The 23334-nt window shown below is 41.4% G+C and overlaps 1 protein-coding gene across 3 annotated transcripts in view; it reads left to right on the forward strand.

Moving 5' to 3' along the window:
* The window catches only part of LOC137632478 (two pore channel protein 1-like), a 354996-nt gene that overhangs the window by 284815 nt on the left and 46847 nt on the right, over window positions 1–23334 (forward strand). For 2 of the 3 annotated variants that reach the window (XM_068364427.1, XM_068364428.1), the window contains exons 3-5: window positions 12303–12496; window positions 21048–21206; window positions 21698–21826. In XM_068364427.1, the coding sequence (XP_068220528.1) occupies window positions 12303–12496; window positions 21048–21206; window positions 21698–21826 (482 nt within the window). Of the gene's footprint in view, window positions 1–1500; window positions 1603–12302; window positions 12497–21047; window positions 21207–21697; window positions 21827–23334 lie in introns of those variants that run through there. The other variant, XM_068364429.1, reaches the window with a different exon arrangement.

Genomic DNA, 23334 nt, shown 5'->3' on the forward strand with positions numbered 1-23334 from the left:
TCTCTCTCTCTCTCTCTCTCTCCATTTTATAATCTAGTATCATGTAACGCTCTTTTCCTCTTTGTCAGACGGTTTTTTCACCACTTTTCGATTTGTATTCAAATTATTTTTCTTTTCCTGTTTATGCAGTCTTTCTCCTTTTGTTTCTAACACTTACTCTCCAGAACAATGCATATAGTACTGAACGGCCAACTTCTCCATAATCATAGTTTTTTTTTTTTTTTTTTTTTTTTTTTTTTTTTTTGGGGGGGGGGGGGTTGCGTTATTTATTCATTTAATTTTTTACAAATGCGTCTTAATGTTTTTTTTTTTTTTTTTCATAGCTCTTTCTTCTTCTTCTTCTTCCATAATAAATATCACTAGTTAATGGTTATTGCTTTCGTTTAACGGGTATAATTTGTATATACTTATTTTAGAAATGCAAATTGTTATGAGATGAATTTTTGAGTACTTCATTCCTTACATTATGTGTACCAGTTTTACAGCATATGAACAGTGTGGTCTAGGCATTAGTTGTAAAATTTCTTTGTCATCATATTTATTTTGGTTAATTATTCAGTTATATTTAGCCTTAATTAATTAAAATAAATTAAAAAATTATAAGGCGTGGTGTGGACGGCTCAAGCATTAGCAGTGAAGTCCTATAATTGGTTCGAAAATAGAAAGTGATATTGTGATGTTTTCCTACTTACGATTTTGTTTATTCTTTTACATTGTTGATTGATTTTTTTTCTCATATAAATTAGTTGATTGGATATTTTAGGAGCAAATTTTCGTTTTTGACCTACAATTTTCCCGGATGATCTTGTGGAATTTTTTTTTTCTTTTTTTTTTATTCATTTTCCAGCTTCATGCTGGTGAAGTTAGTTATTGCATTAGTTTTATTCTTTTAGATACAGAAAGAATGAAGCAACCCTAGTGTATTGATACCCAATTAAATGTATTATTTTACAGTCCAGCCACATGACTAACTTTTGTGACATATGCCGGAACTTTCCGGTTTGTTTTGTTTTCTCTTAAAGACGTTTCTCTTATATGAAGAAAGGATTGTGAGTAATGAATTGAATGCTCTAAAATCAACTTTAAATGGAATTATATGCAGTAAAAAGCTAAATATTCTTCTCAGCGTTGGTTGAATTCCAATGTATAACTTATCTGCACAGGATTGCCTAATTGTAGTTATCGTTTACAATGATTATCAGTGTAACGCAACAACTGTCAAAGTGCGAGTTCATAAGACAAACATTTACACAGGCAGAAAACAGTTTTTTATCTGTTCATTCAAATCACAAGCAAGTGTTCGACGGTTGTTAATCTTTATTTAACAAATATATGCATTATTAGATATTGATTTTTTTGTACATTATCCATGTCTTTTTACTTTATATTTGTATTTGAAGTTTGTGAAGTGTTTAAAATGAGTATGCGATGATTATTTTAAACGAGTATTAAAACTGATTAATGAGTTCGAACACAGTTACGATACCTTATGAACGAACTTTGTAGTGTCAACAAACATGGAGGAACGTGTAGGTGGGAGGACTGGCACTGAGACATTTGCCAGTCTTTTTCTCCCACCAGTTGAAACTGAAAATACTCAGGGTAAGATAAATTACTATATAACCATTCATGCTGTTATATGAATGATTATTAACCCGTTCAATAATTTCAGTGTGTATTTGAGAAGGCGAGGAAGTAGGTTTTTGAAGTCTGTCTTACTAAACATTACCGTAACCTAATTGCTTGTAAGACGATCTGTACGGTAGTAAAAGCCAACCATATATGTTTACCAAGTAAAAGATTGTGTAGAACTACCCTTATGAAGCTGCTTACCATTGAAGGAACATCCATTAACTGTCACAAGGAGTTGTAAGTTAAGTTAGTTAGTCCATTGAGCATAACTCCTACCCTATTCAGGTAAAGATCCATCACCTATGTTATGTTAGTTTATGGGATGTTAATTTGGGAGATATTCATTTGCCTGTGCATTGTCACTGGTAAACTAACTCAAGGTATTGGTGCAAAAGAGGACAATGTTAGTGAAAAAGGATCTTTATAACTTGAAAAGTTAGGATTGCTAGTGTTTTTATAGTGATGATCTAACAGTAAGCAAAGCAATACGCATTGTGAAATGTTAAATGCTCCCAAATGAACTTCATAAAACGACCGTGGAGTTCCTGTAGAGAGTAGGGTTCCCCTGCTGTACAGGACTATATAAGCAGCCCTTAGAGTAAAAGTAGAATAAGTAAAGTATTGTCATCTAAAACAAAAGGTAAATTTTTACTATGACTTACCAGGGCCTAGGGGCCAGAAAATATGTTTTACCAGTAGATTTTGATGTGTTTTGCACGAATTTCACCTTCATTTTTGGCGGAAATCACCCGTTTTTATCCCACACCCCAAATGGTGTGTGACAAAAACTGTGTATTTTCGACAAATATGAAGGTGAAATTCCTGCAAAACACATCAAAATCAACTAGAAAAACATATTTTCTTGCCATTGATAACTAAAGAAACCAACCTAACCTGACCTAACCTAACCTGACCTAACCTGACCTATCCTAACCTAACCTAACCTAACCTGTCACTGCCCCTAACCTAGGCGGTCACTGCCCCTAACCTAGGCGGTCACTGCCCCTAACCTAGGCGGTCACTGCCCCTAACCTAGGCGGTCACTGCCCCTAACCTAGGCGGTCACTGCCCCTAACCTAGCTCGTCACAGGAAAAAATTATGTATTTACCTTATGAGTCTGAATCAGAGTCCGATACTGGGTTATCTGTTTCAGGTTGTTCAGCAATGAGTCGTGCACGGTCACCATGTGGTCTGTAAAGCTGACCAACTTGCAGCCAAAAATGATGGTAACTGATCGTGATTGTAACGTGAAATAAATAAATATCTGGCCAAATATTGTTCCAGATATTCAGATCGATTCCCCGGTCGTTTGGACCACTCCTTGACGTCTCTCCAAAGTCTTTCAATGTTTTGCGTGTGCACACTTGGGTCTGTCCCTTGGACAAACTCCTCACTATGGTTTATCACTTTGTGGGTATATCCCTCATTTCCTACATTTCGATACGCTGCCCAACCATCACTAATTACAATAGAGCCTGGCAAGATATACTTTTTAATTAATGGGATAAGGGTCTCAGCACTTCTGTCTTGCCCTTCGTGATGTAACGGAATGATAAATTTTTTTTTGGACACACGCTCAATTCCTCCAAACAACCACACTTGATTTAATTGTCTACCACGATTATATTTTCTACGTACAATTAGTGTTTCGTCAATTTCCACGACGATGTCTTGACCACCCACCGGGGATTGTTCTGAAAACCACTTTTCGGTTACTTCCGAACAAAAGCTTCGCCAATCCACACTTGTTCTGCTCGACCAATGTAAACAGTCTATGATGGTAGAGTGATCCCAATGTTTGCTTAAAAAATGATTCACAAAAAGAGCCACTTCCCAAGGTTTCACATGTGCATTATCTAAGAATGTACCCTTGAACAAAGAAACGGTGTATGTACACTGAACACTAGCTTTTTTCTTGGGAGCTTTCCTACGACGTCGACAGAAAAACAGGTGCGTATTACTATTATAACTGCAAAGAATATCACAATGGGGGCACTTCACTGCCACAGGTAAAGCACCGTGTCCTTGTAAAAAAATTATGATTTCGCTGTTTTTCGAATAAAAGGTATTGATACACTTAAAATAGTCAAGACTACAGCCCGCACAACTGACTTCGACGGTCGCCATCGCAAACTAAAATTTGAACTGTAACGAATGTGCAGAAGATTAATGCGCGCCATACCGGAAATGTGTGTGTCTCGCACCCAAAATGCCTCCAAAAAGGGGAAAAATCTAAAAAAAATTAATAACGTTTTTCTAGGTGCTTCAACGTAAACTAGTACAGAGAAATACGCTAACCCATTTTGGTACAACAAAATATTAAGTAAAATGTTTAAAATACATGCATACAAACATGAAAAACGAGAAGAGAAAAATAAAATGCCTGAGAGGATGCACGAAAAAAATGCTTTTCAACCGCTAACGCTTGTGTCTCGGACCAAAAATGCCTTAGAAAGGGGGGGGGGGGGGAACCACAATAACGTTTTTCTAAGTGATTTAACGTAAACTAAATAACAAAATAACAAAATATTAATTACAATATGTAAAAGACATGCATACAAATGAAACAAATAAAAAAAATTGGCTGAGGAAAATATTAGTATATATTGGACTACTTACTTATGGGTATGCGAGGGTGCAAAGAGGCTCAGATGACAATATTTGCTGTGGAGTCAACATGTCGAATGACTTGTCCATTTTTTAACAAATATTAAAAATAAGATATTGAATAACTCGTTAATTATGCATTTCCGCCGAAAAGTGCATAGAAGAAAAAGTGACTGAAATGTGTAGCTGATGTTGTTTGTAATGGCAAATATCGCCTATGGCCTGGTAAGTGCTTGTAAAAATTTACCAAACAAAATAGTTCAAAGTACCATTAATCATATCTGAAAGACTTCTTATTTTCTTTGAAATGGTTATTGGTTGCCAATTAGATTTTACTAAGTGAGTAGGGGTTGACAATTTGTGTGATTTATGCAAAGAGGAAGAAGACACCACCGAACATTTATTTCTATGCCCAAAGTTAGAACAGCTAAAGAATGTAGAATTAAGTTTAGGTATGCTAAAAAATCATAGCAGGGATCTGGCTGCATTTATAGATAGGGCAATGAATATAAAAGAAGAGTTTAGGAAGCCCAAACTGATTACCACAACAGGTTGCCAAAACTGATGATAGCAAGGTGTTATCGTATCCAATTTCAAAGTATAAGGGAATAAAAGTAAAGATTGTGAAGCTCATTATGATATTAATTTATTTAAGGCACAGATGATATAAACTTAATAATAAGAATAAGCTTAGAAGCTTTGCACCTATCTATAAAGAGATAGAGTGCCCGCAAACTTATTTTGCGGAGTGAGCAATAAGGAACCAGGAACCAGGACCCTGCATGATAGGTAAAGGTTATGCATCTTAGGTTAGGAAGAGTGTCTCATGTTATGTTATAACTGTGCTTGTTTCCCATATGAAATATGGTTTTTCAGTAGTAACTTCTTGTTTGTCAAACTTTGTTATAACTTGAGAAGTACAGGTTTTTAACAGTTACTGTTATTATAACTGGTCTAAACACATAAGAATATACCAGAAACACTTCTTATTTTCGCCAAAAGGATTATTGGTTATTTACACAATTTTACCAAGCTAGTATTTCCCCCCATACAATACCTTGAATAGTGTTCCACACTTACTTTTAATCTGATCTTGGAGGCCTTTTTATTACACTTACACTTGTAGGTAGTAGGTTGTCCAGGGCACCAGCCACCTGTTGTGATACTACCGCTAGAGTGTTATGGGGTCCTTTAATGGCCAGACAGTACTACATTGGAACCTTCTCTCTGGCTATGGTTCACTTTTCCTTTGTCTACACATACACCGAATATTCTGGCCTATTCTTTACTCATACACCTGACAACACTTAGATAACAAAACAATTCTTCTTCACCCAAGGGGTTACTATTGCACTGTAATTGTTCAGTGGCCACATTCATCTTGATAAGAGAAGAAGAAACTCTAGCTATGGCATGCTACTCTTCTAGGAGAAGGATACTCCAAAATCAAACCATTGTTCTCTAGTCCTGGGTAGTGCCATAACCTCTGTACCATGGTCTTCCACTGTCTTGGGTTAGAGTTCTCTTGCGTGAGGGTATATTCGGGTACTCTATTCTATCTAATTTCTCTTCGTCTTTTGTTAAAGTTTTTATAGTTTATAAAGGAAATATTTATTTTAATGTTGTTACTGTTGTTAAAATATTTTATTTTTCCTTGTTTCCTTTCATCAGTGGGCTATTTTCCCTGTTAGGGCCCTTTGGCTTATAGCATCCTGCTTTTCCAACTAGGGTTTTAGCTTAGCAAGTAATAATAATAATAATGATAATAATAATAATGATAATAATAATAATGATAATAATAATAATGATAAAAATAATAATAAATACATGAACGAGGCAATGGTAAATATACTGTATACTGATTAGGATTTATGATTAATATATGATATGGTTAATATATGATACTTTAATTTCTAGCAAACTTTAATTTGCTATAAGAAATGGTTATGTGCTTGCTGTTTGGGTATTTTTCTCTATAACTAATGAAGGTAGGGCATAATATCCTGATGTACATATCAATCAAATAAAATGTGAACAGTATTTCATTTACTAAGTCCATTGTTTATTTTTGAGAAATTGATTGTGGATTACTGTCCATGCATTGTTTGCATTCACTTTTGAACCAATTAGCAGCTTCCAAATACTGTATGACTATTGTCGAAAGAAGACTTCTTCCAGAGGGGAATTGAATCTTAGTTCCTGCACTAAATACAGACCTTGACACACTTTACAGTTTAGATATATTTCAGCAACAGCTGAAACTACCCGTAAGACTTTTACACGAGGTGTAACTACCCTCCGCTATTTAACGAAGGGCTTTAAACCAAACTACCCTGCTCACACCAGCCCTAGTAACTGAACGTCAATTTTTTTATTTCGGCTTTAAAGATAACATTTATTGTTTTTCTCTCCCGTTATAAACGTAACTGGCCTACGATTAAAGCAACTGTCCTAAAAGCTTGAAAACCCGCTTTCTTTTCAGAGTGCAGAAGCAAGATTTCCCTTAGGTGCGGACTGTCATGTCCCTTAGCAAAGCAATGGTGGCCTCCACAGGGGAGTCTCTACCATTATTGCTTGCGGCAAATCCTGCCTTTCTTAGCGCTTTCAGGTCTCTCCGCTAAGGAATGGTTTCTGAGGTTGCGGCAGTTAAGGTTACAGCTGGAGTGCACACCTGATGCTTTTGAGGTTGACCTAGGACGTGCTTTCCAAGTCTCTGGAGGTAATGCACTGATAGAGTTCTCTGGTCCTAGCTACACCACTCTCTGCTTCTGCTCACCTTCATTCCTGCAGCTCCAGTGTAGGAATTAGATGAGTTGCAGACTGGTTCTCCTCTGGGTTTCCAGTCGGGGGATCCCTTCTGGGTGAACCCAGAAACTACTGTAGTTTCGGCTACATTTCACAGGCAGCGCTTAATGTAGACTTTCAACTTTAGCATGCTCAGCTTGATGATGGGAAGCAGAGTGCGCTGTCTAGAGGCCTACCTCTGGGCGTTGTGCAACTCATCTGTCTGTGGGAGGGTCACCCTTCTCCAGCTGCTGTCAAGCAGCTTTTCCGCTTGTGGGAAGAGCTCCCTTCAGCTGCTCTAAGTGCTGGACGACCTTCTCGCTCTAGCTCCTCGTAGCAAAGGCTTCTTGGAGCTTGACGATGACGGAGTTAGGCTGCTGGTCGCAGCTCCCACTCCTAGCCGTTGTACCTTCAGGTTACAAGAAACAAGTCTCTTGATCAATTTTTTTTTGGGGTCATAGCTGCAGATGGTGATGCCTACCAACTGTAGGCTATAAATCTTTGGGGTTATTGCCTACATCCTTTCGGTTGGGCATGACAAAGCTCATGGAGTTTAGTCAGGCCTGGCTTTTTGGGACCTGTGCATCAAGGTTTTTACCTCTCACTAGGGAGAACCTTGTGTTCTTCAAGTTCAGCACATCCTTATTTGTCTCCTTGCAAGGGGAGGACATAAGGCTACTTGCCAACCCCCTGTGTGGGGTAGGACGAGTATGAGGACTTCTCATCCCAGTCTCGCAGAGAAGTCATGTGCAGTGATGTACACTCATCCACTGAGCGCTAGCGAGGTTGGTTGGCGAGCTCCTCTGCCGGACAAAGGTCTACAGGTCTACGGACCGTGGAATTCCTCTCCCACCAGATTGTCAACCTATAGGAAAACGCTATTTTTAAGAGGCGGAATGCTCTGATTGAGAGTTTCCATAGGCAGGTTCCTAAGGCTGAGACTACTAGGCTCAGAAACTCCACCCTTGACGGCTCAGCTGTGTTTAAGCTGGAAGAAGTCGAGAGGGTGGCTGAGGAGCGATGGAGGAAGTCCACCAAGGACTCCGTTCTCCACTGGGCCTTATTATCCAGGTCCTATGGTAAGGCTCCTCCACCTACCCGAAAACCGTCATAATCCACCAAACACTCGACCAGCAGGACGCCAGGGTCCTCTAAGAAGGTGTCGAAGCAGCCCTTCCCTGCCAAAGATCCTAAGGGCTCCAAATCATCCACAGGAGGTAAGGTGGTAAAGGAAATGGCAGATGCCTCTCCCACTAGGGAGGGCAATTTTCCCACCTGTCCAAATGGCGGGGGATACCTGCGATGCTGCTGGCAGAGGTGGCTGCAGCATGGGACTGATCCTTGAACACTCTACGTGATTGCTCAGGTTATCGTGTCCCGTTCATTCAATCTCTCCCTCTACTAACTCGGGATCCAGTTCCATCGAGCTTCTATGTGAAGGGATCTGCAAAGGAGCTGGCCTTTCAGGCCAAAGTCCAGACTGTGTTGGAGAAGGACTCTCTCCAAGAGGTCCTAGACAGCTCCCCAGACTTCTTCAGATGACTTTCTTGTGAAAAATGCGTCTGGAGACCCGGTATTGATCTCTCGGCTCTGATCAAATTTGATCTTCAGACTTTGTTCAGGATGGGAACGGCAGACATGGTCATACAAGCGGTAAGACCACAGGACCTCATGTGCACTCTGGATCTCATGAATGCATACTTCCAGATTCCAATCCATCTATCTTCAAGAAAGTATCATACATGATAACAGGCAATACCAGTTCAAGGTGCTGTGCTTCGGTCTTTTCACAACATCCCAATTCTTTACGAAAGGGTTCGCTCTAGTGTCATCTTGGGCTCACAGGATCAGAATTTGTCTCCTAAGATACCTTGACGAATGGCGGCTGATGCTAGCAGACTCGATGGCAACCCTTCTTAAACACCGAGAGAGACTGCTCAAGTTTTGTCAAGATCTTGGGATCGTGATAAACATCAAGAAGTTATCCCTGCTCCCTCTCAAAGACTGGTATACCTTGGTATGATTATAGACACCAACTTATTGAAAGTGTTTCCATCAGATGACAGAATACACAGGTTGAGGGAGGTAGCAAGCCTGTTCCTCAGATGAGAAGAGCTTCCAGCCCAGAAATGGTTGTCTCTCCTAGGTTACCTAGCATACCTGGTTCTTCCAGTGCCCAACAGCCGCCTTAGAATTTGATCTCATCAGTGAGGGCTCAAATCCAGGAGGAGTCAACATACCGGTTCCCTGGATACGTTAGTTCGTATGTGACAGGAGCAACTGACGGATCTTCAGTGGTGGGTGACAGATGTGAATCTCCGCAAAGGGACAGACATCGTCCCTCTCCCGGAATTGCTGTACATGGACGCATCAAAAGAAGGGTGGGGGTCCCACATGCTGCACCACATGGCCTCAGAGCTATAATTCTCTTAGAAACGAGGGCAGCCTTTCTGGCGCTCTAACAGTTCCTGGCGGGTCACACTGCGGTACTGATAAGTGATGACACCACAGTAGTGGCTTACGAAAATAAACAAGGCGGTACTTTTTCGCAGCCCCTTTGCCATATAGCAATAGAGATATTAAGATTGACAGAAGCAAATTGGGAGTCCCTATCAACTTGCTTCATTCAGGCAAGAGGAATGTGCTTGGGGACAATTTGAGCAGAGCGACTCGAATCTGATAGCCAATAAAGTCCTGACTTTGTGGGGTTCACTGACTGTAGATCTGTTCGCAATGCCCCTTAACTTCAGGCTCCCGCTCTACGGTTCCCTAGTCCCGGATCTTCAGGCTCTCTGGCAAGATGCATTCAACAATGATGGGACAAAATTGATGTGTACGCCTTTCCCCTGTTCTGTCTGATGCAAAGGGTGCTCAACAAGACCAGAGCATCTAACAATCTACTCATGATGCTCATAGCTCTGCTATGGCATCACACAGTGGTTCTTGGACCGTCTGCAGCTCCTAACGGAGCTACCGAGAGAACTCCCTCCATGTCAAGACCTACTTGGACAACCACACGCGAAGATCTTCCACAAGGCAGTAGCTTCTCTTAGACTTCATGGTTTAAGTTTATCCAGCGTCTTCTCTCACAGAGAGGCTTTTTGCAACAAGTTGCGAGAAGGATATCTGGATACCTACGTAGATCCTTGGTATTAGTTTACCAGGCTAAGTGGACTTGTCTTCTGTGGTTGGTGTTGTGGAAGGGGTATTGCTCCCCTCGATGCCACTATTCCAGTAATAATGGAGTCCCTTATATAACTTTGGGAGGAAAAGTTTCTATCTGTCTCGGCAGTGAAAGGTTACCGCTGAGCCTTAAGCCTTGCCTTTAGACTGAAAGTTGATCTTTCTTCTTCGTTGGAGTTCTCTCTCCTCATATGAAGTAATGAGCTCACTTGCCCACAGTTGGAAGTTAGACCTCCTCCTTGGAATGGGGTTCGCATCCTTTGCTCTTTGAAGGGCGTTCCCTAGGAGCCATTACACCAGGCAACAGATCGCCACCTCACTTTGAAGATGGTGTTCCTACTCACATTGACTTCGGCTAAGAGAGTTAGTGAGGTTCATGGTCTATCGTTTGGCATCACCTATTCGAGGGGATTGGGGAAGGTGACACTCGGCTTCATCCTTGAGTTTACTGCTAAGACTTAAAATCCGGGAGTTGCTGATCTTAGATTCAGGCCCTTTCAGATTGGGAGTCTTCGTTCTTTAACCAATGATCCATATCAACTGTTACTTAGCTCAGTGAGGAGTTTGAGATGTTACCTTAAACGCACTGCAGCAGCTCACCCCTGAGTTTCAGCACTCTTCATCAGCACAGGGAAAGTCAAGAGGAGGATCACAAAGAACACCATCTGAGCTTGGATAAGCACAGTCATTGACAATACAGTGAATCCTGACCCCCTTCCTGCTCATCAACCTAGAGCGCATGACGTCAGGTGCATAAGTATGTCTTTGGCGTTTAAGCGTAACTATTCTGTGGTGCAGTTATTACAGGCTGATGTGTGGAAACATCAGATGACCTTCACTGCCCACTACCTGCAAGATGTGACTCACAGGAGAATGGAGACGATCTCTATTGGTTCTGTGGTGGCTCCACAACAAGTGGTTTAGAATGCCTCAGGTTCCTTGTTGGACAAATAGCAGTTGGTTGAGTTCATAGGTTACCTTGGATTAGTCTGGGACAAATGTGTAAGAATGACTGGCTCTTTCTTTCAGCTTTCCCTCTCTTGGGGGACAGCACCATGGGTCCTCTGCACACTGGTCTTGCCTATCTGTAGGTAATAACTATTTTCCTTGTGTAACTTAGTATAGTTTTAATTCTTGTCTACATCCCCGATACTCCATGTGAAGTAGGTATTTGGAAATCTCTATGTTTGATATCATCATTCCTATTTAACTCTGAATATTTCTACCTAGACTGTAACATTGCTAGTTTTTCACACAGGCACAGGTTGCACAAAGATCTTAGCGAGGTGTCAGGGTTTTCTCAGTTACAGACCAAGCCTGTACGTGAACACTCTGGTTCAATGATTAAGCCAGTGGTCAAACTTCCAACCTCCTCATAGGTAAGTCATCCCTAATAAATAGCGGAAGGTTTGTAGATTGTCGTAGTGATAAAAACCTGTAGCTATTTACAGTATACAAATTGTCCTTCCATCACTTGTCTCCCATATTCCTGCCTGCAATAAAAAAGTGACTTGGTTTCACTGGTGAGAGTGAGAGGGGTAGCTGACAACCCCCACTACCCCTCACTATTCCCGGTAACTAGCAGTTTGGTTAGTTGCCACCTTGCTAAAAAGTCTTAATGGCTAGTCTTCCAGCTTTGCTGAAAGATAATCCTTATTAAATAGCTACAGGTTTGTGTCGTTAGGAAAAATACAAATAACTTTCAAATTTGTCATGTGGGTGAGAAAAGTAAATTATTCTCACGTGTTGAGAAGTGGAGCAAGAAATAGAAAGGGATGGATAAATGGTATGAAAGATATTAGGAAGAGCCTGAATGTGGTGTAAGCGTGAGAGTGGAGCAGCATAAGAGGTGAAGGAAGCAATGTGTGGTGGTTTCAGGGCACTGCTGATGAGCCTTTTACATAATACATAAAGGGGCTAGGCTATACTGTTGTTTTCTTCACAGGTAGTTCATCCATGGTTCTGTAGTTAAAGTACTGCATGATTGGGGCAGACATTTTTTCCCTAGAACCATCTTCTGTTAGGGGAAATGGCATAAAGAAAAATCATGCTTTATAATATTTTTCCTATTTTGATATATTTACTTTTATTTTAGCTGCAGTATCAAACCAGAATAAGGAAACAAAAAATACGAAGCATTCAGATGTCCCCAATGAGTACAGTTCTACTGGTGCAGAATCTAGTACGTCCAGTTATAGGCAGCTTCAAGATCCTGTTTCTGGTACACCTGTTAGTACGGTTGATACAAGCTGGGAGATGAATTACCATGAATCTGCCATATATTTAGAGGTAAGTTCCTTAAGAGTCCAGTACAGTATGATATTTATTGTTGAGACAAGTCAATCCAACTTTGAGAATTTAAAAACTGTGAAAAATGTCCTAAACATGACTGCACTGTTCAGCTATTTTTTGTCTACTTTAGTTATTTTTTCAACCTCTGGTGAAAAACTTTCTGACACAAATACAAACCCTTTCGCTCTTTACAGTGGATACTATTTTGGTGAATGCTGAAAACTAGCCAAAATATTTTTTAACGAGGGATAACTACCCACCTCTAGTTAGGAGTTGGGTAGGGTGGTTAGACCAGTCGCCCCACTCGCACACTCACTGGTTGAGTGATGTCACTTTTTAAATTTGGCTTTGAAAAGATATGATGTATTTGGCTCTCCCTCTCATTAACCTTTTGTTAATAAATTAGCAAATTCTTTTGAACCCTTTTTCTTTTCAGAGTGGCTGTTGTGGAGATTTAAACCATGCCCAGGTGTGGAATTGCAGTTATGTGGCACCTACATATCCAGTGTAGAGATGGACCCACATGACGTGTCCTTCCGGCAGGGACCATTCATACTCCCAAGAATCTCCATGTAATTTGTGTAAGGAGTGGCCATCCTCCCAGTGCCAGATATTTGCTAGATGATGGTAGAAATCCAAGCACGACTCCTTGTCTTCTTGTTCAAAAGGGAAAAAATGGAAGAAGCCCAGACTAACTTCTTTGTTGGCTCGATCTTGCCATTCTGACTGCTCGACTGGTTTCCTCTGGTGACCGTTCGAGTAAGAGTGGTGGCCATTAGACCCCCGGACAACCATATGGAGAAAGCTCCATCGCTTCCCTTAGGGAAGTGGCGCCACCTTTGAACGTAAAGGAATCTATTACTAATGACGCGTTGCGACAGTTGTGGTCTTCCTTGGGGATTTTGGGTTCCCCCTCTTAGGAACGGCTTGTTGAGGCTTTGTGAGCAGGGACGCACCTGGTCCCCAAAGGGAAAACTTCGGTCTCCCTATTAGATTCCAAAAGCTGTAGACCTAAGGAACCTCCTGTGTCTCTGCCAGCAGTAGTCTTGGCACCCTCTTCTCTTGTTCGAGCTACTTCAGTAGCAAGGGGAAAGAAGTTGTTGACGAGTACCCTGCAGCGTTTCCCGTCGGAGGATCCTTCCGGGGGGAACTCAGAGACTGGCTGTAGCCAAGTTTCTCATGTTGCTTTTGATGTCCGGCCTCAGCTTGAGTCTTCTCAGTAGGCTGAGGGTATGCTAGGTTTGTTTCCACTGTCAGCCTATGATCACCTCTCTCTCTCCCACGAGTTTGACACCCTACTCCTGATTGTTCACCTTTCAGAGGATTCCGTAAGCAAGTATTAGACTCCTCCATGCCACCTTTAGCTCATTATTTCTATTCTTAGATGGAACGAACATTTTTAAATTTCACTGGAACACAGAACTAGTAGTAAATACGTATTGTTTTCCCAATATGTTAGAGAAATGGAAATAAAATGAATTTTAACTGAAGTCTTGAAGTCCACATCAAAGAAATATTTGTTTATAAAATATTCAAAATACTATGCTTTTTCAATATTAAACTTAGCCGGTGATTATATAAGCTGCAGCTCTGCTGCTCGACAGAAAACTCTACGTTCAAAATCCGCCAGCGATCGCTAAGCAGGTAGGGGGTGTACATCAACAGCGCCATCTGTCGTGCAGGTACTCAGTACTCAATGTAAACACAGAACTCAATTTTCTCTCTGTCGGGCTACCGGCAAGACCTACTAATTCGCTGTTGCTAACTGGATTTGTTTTCACAACTATTTGGTGAAGTACACTATTCTAGTTTTGAGCTTTCGCTATGCAGGTGTTTTATCTTCATCTCAAAACTTGAACTCGTTTTGGATAGATTTAATTATGGTGACAAAGAGAGTATGGACTTTCTTTCACTTTTAAATGGCCGACCCTTCCCTTAGACGGAAGTGTGTTTAGGTTTTTAGTAATTATCCTATCACGTTATATTATACCTCTCCGCCTTTATTAGGCCTCTTCGATTAACTTTCCTTTCATTATAAACATATAAAAATAAATTTTAATGCTCTGTTTATATGCGACCTTTCCTGATAGTAGGCGGTCCTAACTTGGAACCGAAGTTAATCAACGTTGAGCCCTTTATATCGTAATTAGCTTTTAAAGAATTTAAAACTTTTTAATTGTAATATTTTATGAAAGAATTTCTTTGATAGTCTTCGTACTGTTTTCAAAGATGAACTAACGTTTAGTTTTTATGCTACGCATTTGTTGACGTTCAGGACGTTCAACATGCGCTCTATCGTTACGATAGAGAGAGAGTGTATCACGGTTTCACTTTGCAGTAAGAGTAAATCGATTCTAACGTTTTGTTCATTCTTTCTTAACTTAAATGTTTTAAATTCTAATTTAAAGGAACGTTTTATTTGAAAAACCTTTCAGTTTTTTTCCTTTAGTCAAATAACATGTTTTTTTTTTACGAAATATAATTGGGCTCTTCTCTTAGGTGCGAAATCAAGAGAGAAAGAGAGAGAGAGAGATAGAGACGGAGGGAGAGAGAGGAGAGAAAACGTTCCGTTCAAGCGGGTAACGTTGTTCTCGTGTTACTCTCGTCCCTAGTCTCTGTACGGGGAGGAAGGATAAAACGTTTTTAGGTTTTTATTCTCGTCCCCAGGCTATGTGCGGTGAGAGATTGAAAACGTAGTTTATATGAACTAGTGTTTAGTCTCTTTCCCAGCCACTGAATTTTTTATCTTAATATATGTTTTCTGTTTTTTGCTGGTATTAATGAGATGCATTATACGACTGATTTCGCAATTATTACCTTTTTATGAAGGGTAGAATTGCGTGTTTCAGGTAGAAATCAGTAAAAGTTTCGATTTCAGTGAAATAAGTGCAAAACAGAAAATCGAAGTGATAAAGTGATATGCGCAAAGTGTTACAGTGTTGCGTCCGAGGGTTCGTCTGTTCGTGCCTGTCGTTCACCTAGTCCGGGACCTCTTGCAAGCTCCCAAGCCCAGGGGAGAAGTAATGTCGAACGACTTATGGGTTCGAGAGGCCTTGATCAACGAACAGACGTTTCCCTCCGTGGTTTCGGGCGTATCTACCCAAGATCGCCCCACCCACACAAAGACGAGAGAGCCCATTTATTCCTCGTCTGCGGAAGAGGTTTCTCATAAGAAACCATGGACCAAGGTCTCGCGGCTTATTAAGCGCAAGTCGGTCCCTTCCGCGCAAGTCCAACGGCCCAGTTGTAGCCACTGGGTCAGTTCAGACTCGCTGCAGTCTTCCGACGACTGCTCACCTCCTAAGAGAGGCAAAGCGTTACCGCATCAGGCAGTCACACCGTCTGTTGCCGCACCTGCTCTTGTAGACCCTAAGTGGTCTTTGCTGCAGACCATGCAGCCTCAGTTAACGTCATTGATGCAGGACTTTCGTGCGGAGAAGGTTGACACTGCACCAACCTCTAGCCTACAACCAACCACGGTTGTGCGTCCTGTGGATGCTGAGGCGACCTTCTGCCGCACTCCAGCTGAGAGAGTCCCGCCACCCATGCGTTCCAGTGTACCCTGCCAGCCGCATGTTGACGTTCAGCGACGCACGGAACCTTCCGTTGACGTTCGCGAGGTACAACAACAGTCTAAGTTGTTTTGTTTTGACGCGGTGCGTCAACCTCCGCATTCTAGAGTTATTTTGACTGCTCAGTCTAGACAGTCAAAGCAGTCTCGAGTGAACGCTGTACGTCCTCACGCACCTGTTGTGGTTGACAGTTCAGTTGTTGACAGTTCACAGACTGTCAAGCAGTTACATGACGTTGTGTTCTGGTCCGCTACTAATGCACCAGTGAGAGACTCAGCTTTTATCGGACAAGGTTTCTGTTGATGAGGAAGTTGCTGTTCTCCCTCCTACTGATATTCCCTTGAGGACTCTGTCAGATGGAGAGGAGCCTTAAGCTGCTTAGCCTCCTATGGACTTTAATTAAATCATGATGATTTTTTTTAAGGATCATCGTCCGGATCTTGTAACTGCTGCTCCTCGTTCGCCTTAACGTCAGAACTTACACTAGGCCTAGCTACTTCGAAGCCGTTGTTTTTAAGCTAGTGCTCTCCCGCTCTCCTAGAGAGCGTTACGTTGGCTAGGCGACTGGTTTTTTCACCAGGAGGAGTTTGGGGGATACAGCCTTTGATTTCCCTTCTTTTAAACTGGTTTATAGAGCGAGAGTCTGATATGACACGAGAGAAGTTCTCGACTTGGGAGTTCATGCCTCTGCCCAGATAGACTTCTCAATTCTGGTAGACTCTCCCTGGCGCCTAGCCAGGAGACGCTCCAAGTTGTTTACAGGTCAACTTCTCAGCTTTTGTCGAGCCTTTGAAGTTTTGCTGTACTATTATGTCACGCATAACAAGGCTTTCAGGGATGGTAAACGGTTCCGCCTCAGTCGCTAACCCCGTCTGTTGCCACACCTGCTCCCGTAGACCCTAAATGGGCTTTGCTGCAAGACATGCAGTCCAAGCTTGCGTCCTTGATAGAGGACTTAAATGCGGAGAAGAACCTTCTGGCCGACAACCTTCCAACCGGTCGGTTCATCAGGCAGTCACACCGTCTGTTGCCGCACCTGCTCCTGTAGACCCTAGTGGTCTTTGCTGCAAGACATGCAGTCCAAGCTTGCGTCCTTGATAGAGGACTTAAATGCAGAGAAGAACCTTCTGGCCAACAACCTTCCAACCGGTCGGTTGTGCGCCCTGTTGACGCTGAGGTAACCTACTCGCGTCTGCCAGTTGAGGTGGTTCCTCCACCGATGCGACCCAGTGTGGGTTGCCAGCCGCACGTTGACGTTAAGCGACGCTCGGAGGTGGTTGTTGACGTTCAGGACGTTCAACAACCAGCAGAGGTGACTTGTTGTGACGCAGTGCGTCAACCTCAGCAACCCGGTAGGGTGTTGACTGCACAACCCAGACAGTCTAGACAGTTTCGGGTTGACGCTGTGCTTCCTCGCGCACCCATGGTTGTTGACAGTTCACAGACTGTGCAGCAGTTCCATGATATTGCGTCCGGCTCCGTCACGCATCCACCAGTGCGACCGGATTCAGCGAGTCAGACGTTGCCCACTCCGTTGCCGTTTCCTCATCAGTTTCGGATGAGGAACCATCTGATGAGGACGTTGCTGAACAAGACGATCAGCCCCCAGCCCTGCTATCCATCCAGAAGATGCTGAAGAAGGAACGCTGCTCAGTCAGGCTGTGGATGAGTCTGGTAGGGACGCTGTCATCCGTGGATCAATTTGTGTCACTAGGAAGACTACACCTCCGTCCTCTTCTATACCATCTAGCTTTTCACTGGAAAAAGGACAAGACGCTAGAAGCGGTCTTGATCCCGGTTTCCGAAAAGATAAAGTCTTGTCTGACTTGATGAAAGGACTATATCAACCTAAGAGAGGGTCTTCCCCTGACTGTTCAGACTCCCAACCACGTTCTCTTCTCGGACGCTCGGACGTAGGCTGGGGTGCGACATTAGACGGTCGGGAATGCTCGGGAATATGGAACTCGAGTCAAAGGACAATGCATTTCAACTGCAAGGAGCTACTGGCAGTACGTCTGGCCTGGAAAAGCTTCAGGTCTCTCCTTCAAGGCAAAGTGGTGGAGGTGAACTCGGACAACACCACGGCTTTGGCGTACATCTCCAAGCAAGGAGGGACCTACTCTCTGACGTTGTACGAGATCGCAAGGGACCTCCTCACCTGGTCAAAAGGTCTAGACATATCACTAGTAACGAGGTTCATCCAAGGCAACTTGAATGTCATGGCAGATTGTCTCAGTCGGAAGGGACAAATAATTCCAACAGAATGGACCCTCCACAAGGATGTATGCAAGAGACTTTGGGCCACCTGGGGCCAGCCAACCATAGATCTCTTCGCAACCTCGATGACCAAGAGGCTCCCAATATTTTGCTCACCAATCCTGGACCCAGCAACAGTTCATATAGATGCCTTTCTCCTAGATTGGTCACATCTAGATCTATATGCATTCCCTCCGTTCAAGATTGTCAACAAGGTACTGCAGAAGTTCGCCTCTCACGAAGGGACAAGGTTGACGCTAGTTGCTTCCCTCTGGCCCGCGAGAGAATGGTTCACCGAGGTACTTCGATGACTAGTAGACGTTCCCAGAACACTTCCCCTAAGGGTGGACCTTCTACGTCAGCCACACGTAAAGAAGGTACACCAAGGCCTCCACGCTCTTCATCTGACTGCCTTCAGACTATCGAAAGACTCTCGAGAGCTAGAGGCTTATCGAAGGAGGCAACCAGAGCGATTGCTAGAGCAAGGAGAACATCCACCCTTAGAGTCTACCAATCGAAGTGGGAAATCTTCCGAAACTGGTGCAAGTCAGTATCCGTATCCTCGACCAGTACCTCAGTAACTCAAATAGCTGACTTCCTCTTATATCTGAGGAAAGAACGATCTCTTTCAGCTCCCACTATCAAGGGTTACAGAAGCATGTTGGCATCAGTCTTCCGTCACAGAGGCTTAGATCTTTTCAACAATAAAGATCTACAGAACCTCCTTAAGTCTTTTGAGACCACGAAGGAGCGTCGTTTGGTTACACCTGGTTGGAATTTAGACGTGGTACTAAGATTCCTTATGTCAGACAGGTTCGAACCGCTACAATCAGCCTCCCTGAAAGATCTCACCTTAAAGACTCTTTTCCTGGTATGCTTAGCCACAGCTAAAAGAGTCAGTGAGATTCATGCCTTCAGCAAGAACATCGGATTCTCATCCGAAACGGCTACATGTTCTACAACTTGGTTTTCTAGCCAAAAACGAGCTGCCTTCTCGGCCTTGGCCAATATCGTTCGATATTCCAAACTTATCGTATGGTTGGAAATGAACTAGAAAGAGTCTTATGCCCTGTAAGAGCTCTTAAGTTCTATTTAAAACGAACTAAACCTTTACGAGGCCCGTCTGAAGCTTTATGGTGTTCAGTTAAGAAACCATCTTTGCCTATGTCAAAGAATGCTTTATCCTTTTTTATCAGACTGTTAATACGAGAAGCTCATTCCCATCTGAATGAGGAAGACCAAGCTTTGCTGAAGGTAAGGACACACGAAGTTAGAGCTGTCGCAACTTCCGTGGCCTTTAAACAAAATAGATCTCTGCAAAGTATAATCGACGCAACCTATTGGAAAAGCAAGTCAGTGTTCGCGTCTTTTTATCTTAAGAATGTCCAGTCTCTTTACGAGAACTGCTACACTCTGGGACCATTCGTAGCAACGAGTGCAGTAGTGGGTGAGGGCTCAACCACTACAATTCCCTAATTCCATAACCTTTTTAATCTTTCTCTTGAAATGTTTTATTATTGTTTTTGGGTTGTCCGGAAGGCTAAGAAGCCTTTCGCATCCTACTTGATTTGGCGGGTGGTCAAAGTCATTTTTTGAGAAGCGCCTAGATTAGAGTTTTTGATGAGGTCCTGTTGTATGGGTTGCAACCCTTGATACTTCAGCTCCTAGGGGTCGCTCAGCATCCTAAGAGGATCGCGAGGCTCCGTAAGGAAGACGTACTTAAAAAGGCAGAGTAATTGTTCAAGTCGACTTCCTTACCAGGTACTTATTTATTTTATGTTTGTTAATTTGAATAACTGCTAAAATGAAATAAAAAATCCTTAGCTCATAATAATGTAAACAATTATTGCTGGTCTCTACCCACCCCCCTGGGTGTGAATCAGCTTATATAATCACCGGCTAAGTTTAATATTGAAAAATGTTATTTTTATAATAAAATAAATTTTTGAATATACTTACCCGGTGATTATATATTAAAGGACCCTCCCTTCCTCCCCAATAGAGACCCAGTGGACCGAGGAGAAAATTGAGTTCTGTGTTTACATTGAGTACTGAGTACCTGCACGACAGATGGCGCTGTTGATGTACACCCCCTACCTGCTTAGCGATCGCTGGCGGATTTTGAACGTAGAGTTTTCTGTCGAGCAGCAGAGCTGCAGCTTATATAATCACCGGGTAAGTATATTCAAAAATTTATTTTATTATAAAAATAACATTTTTGGAGCATAGCTTGTCAGAGCGAGACGACAAAGGGATTTGGTGACTGTTTGTTGCTCCCTCCCCTCACCATCGTGTCCGTAGGATACAAGCAAAACATTTGCCGTTTAGCTAGTTCCTCTTCTTCAGGCTACTGGCCTAAGGTTCCTACTTCTGACAAAGTAAAACCTTCTATTCTGCAGTCACGTTAGTGTAAACCACAACAGTCAGTATCTAGTTTGTCTTGATACAAGCAAACTGACACATTTCAATGCTTAGGGGAAGGCATTTTTTCAAGAAAAGAAAGCAGAAAATTTTTATTCTGGGGGAAATTGTTAGCATTTAAGCAGCTTCAAGTGAAAAGCAACATGAACTTTGTAAAGAAATTATTTTTTTTTATTAAAATTCTGTATTGCTGTTTTGAGTACAGTACTGTTTATGGTTATCATCTTTGGTAATGCTCTTGACCTACTGCAAAATAATAACAATGATCATTAGCCCTAATATGTTAAACTTTCTTCCAGGAGGGGCAAAATAATGATAAGTTCAATAGTCACCCGAGGGACCGAGCTGCCCTTCCAGCCTATCTACTTACCCACAACCATTGGTTTTATTCACTCGATTTGGCTGCAGCTCTTCTTCTTATGAGTTTAGCTGTCATTGAAAAGCCAGCAGTCTTCAAAGTAGGTATTTATATGTTATTTTTTATTACATTTTACTTCGCATATAATTTACATGAGCCCTACTCTACAAACCATTTTGCTTACTAGTTAAGTTGAACTTAATGATTGACATATGGGGTACACATTGTAGTATGATCATGCTTGATTTACCTTATTTTACTTTTTATATTTTTCTGTAGAAACTTGTTAGAAATCAGTGGTGATTTAGTCTTAATTTTTATTTGGAAGAAGGATGCAAATAAATATCAGACAGTAATATTGACAAATATTTTGAATAATACCAAAATTGTAAGGATATAAAGTATGCAATTTTTCAGTGGTGAAGTAGTTTATTTTATCATGTAATGTATGTTCCTTGAAGGATAAATTGAGTGATGTGAGAAAAAACTACAATTCTGTGGAAGATGTATATTCAAATAATAACAACAATTCTGTAGAAGATATATATTCAAGTAATGACATATAGTAATTATAATTCTTTTAATTTACAGAATGTTCCTGTAGGTGTTCATGCTTCCATTGAGCTATTTGGTCTCTTTTTACTGGGTATATCTATTGTTATGCAGTATAGATGGCTTGGTCTCCGCACATTTATTAAACACAAGAGATCTATGGTTAAGGTAGGTTTCCTTCTATTAATAACAGTTCTTGAATTTGCTCAGGGTTTTAGACATGATTTAGATTAAGTGCTCATATGGTGGACAAATGCTTATACTGTACTTATTTAATTTTTCTCTCTGTTTGACTGATTAGTGAAAAAAAATTCCTTTCTGGAAATAAGGAGAGCTTAAAGTATTAGTGCTCCAAATGAACTTCATGCAATTGGAAATTGGAGAGAGCCATCTCAATTAATTTTTTTAATTTGCTTAACTTGCCGTTCATCTGATATATTTATAATTATATTGTAAATAGTATTAATTTGTTTTTCTCTTGCCCACTCCAGTTTTTGATAGGAAAGTTTTGAAAAACATTGCTTTTTTTATAATTTATTATTTAGCAGTTGAGTTATGATTGAGAATTTGTAATTAATGTTGACCATCGTTTGGTCTGATTTCTTATTGTCTTCTCGTGGGATAAATGATACTCTGGTGTTAATATAATTAAGGTTTGAATCTACAGTATTTCCTATGCTTTTTTCCATCAGCTAGACTTAAATAGTGGTATTACCATGTACTGTGTCAGTGTTATTTTGATGTCATTAGAAGTTTATGGTGTTATGCTTTTATTCAGAGAAGTCCCTTGCAATAATGGTACCATAGTTACAGGAAGAGGGCTTGGGAGCACATTAAAGGAATCTGAGTCTAGGTGACCTACACTTTGTTCGACGTTCTTGCCTTGACTCTGGTCGTTTCTTTAGCCGCTGTTAATGTCAGTACTTTTTATATCCCTTATTTCATGTTTCATCAATATTTCCAGCTTGCTGTCCAGCCTCTTTAACTACTACTACTAAGTTCAACTGAGGAGAATCCTCCAGTTCTCATTAAAATTCTTTCACTTCATGCAATTTATTGTCCCTTAATCTATAGTGCTGTTTGACCTCTATAACTCCCATTCTCTGTGTCTTGATTATTGAGATAGGATACCGTTGCTACGAATTAAGTTCATATGTAAAGCTAATACTGGCATCTAAGGTGGGATCATCAAACACCAATATTCTTTTAACATGAGTGTTAGCATTATGACTTCTCGTATTGAAATCATTAAAATCAAGCTATTCAATAGAATGGCTCATGGTTCCCATTTTTGAGCTGGTGCATGAGATAGCACTATTCATTTGTTCAGCTTCCTCATCAAGATGATTTAAGAGGGGATAATTGTATATTGTACCAGTATGCCGGTTTGGCCTACTCTTGAGCCATCCTAATTATCTTTGATCCATTCCATCTTTCAGGTAGGGTAAGTTAGGGAGTGGGCAGTTGCATGAACTTGTAAGGATTTATTATATACATTTAACATTTTTAATTTTTTTTTAACCATAGAAAGACAGTTGTCGGACTGACTTTGTGTACTACTAGGCTCCATAATTACAATAGCAGGTAATATTAAGGGGAGTAGGTTAAAAATAACACACAAGGCTCTTGTGTAGTAATAATGACCCTAGGTATTTCTCTTAACTAAAAATGTCAGG

The sequence above is a fragment of the Palaemon carinicauda genome, chromosome 41 (assembly GCF_036898095.1).
Source record: "Palaemon carinicauda isolate YSFRI2023 chromosome 41, ASM3689809v2, whole genome shotgun sequence".
Lineage (NCBI taxonomy): Eukaryota > Metazoa > Arthropoda > Malacostraca > Decapoda > Palaemonidae > Palaemon > Palaemon carinicauda.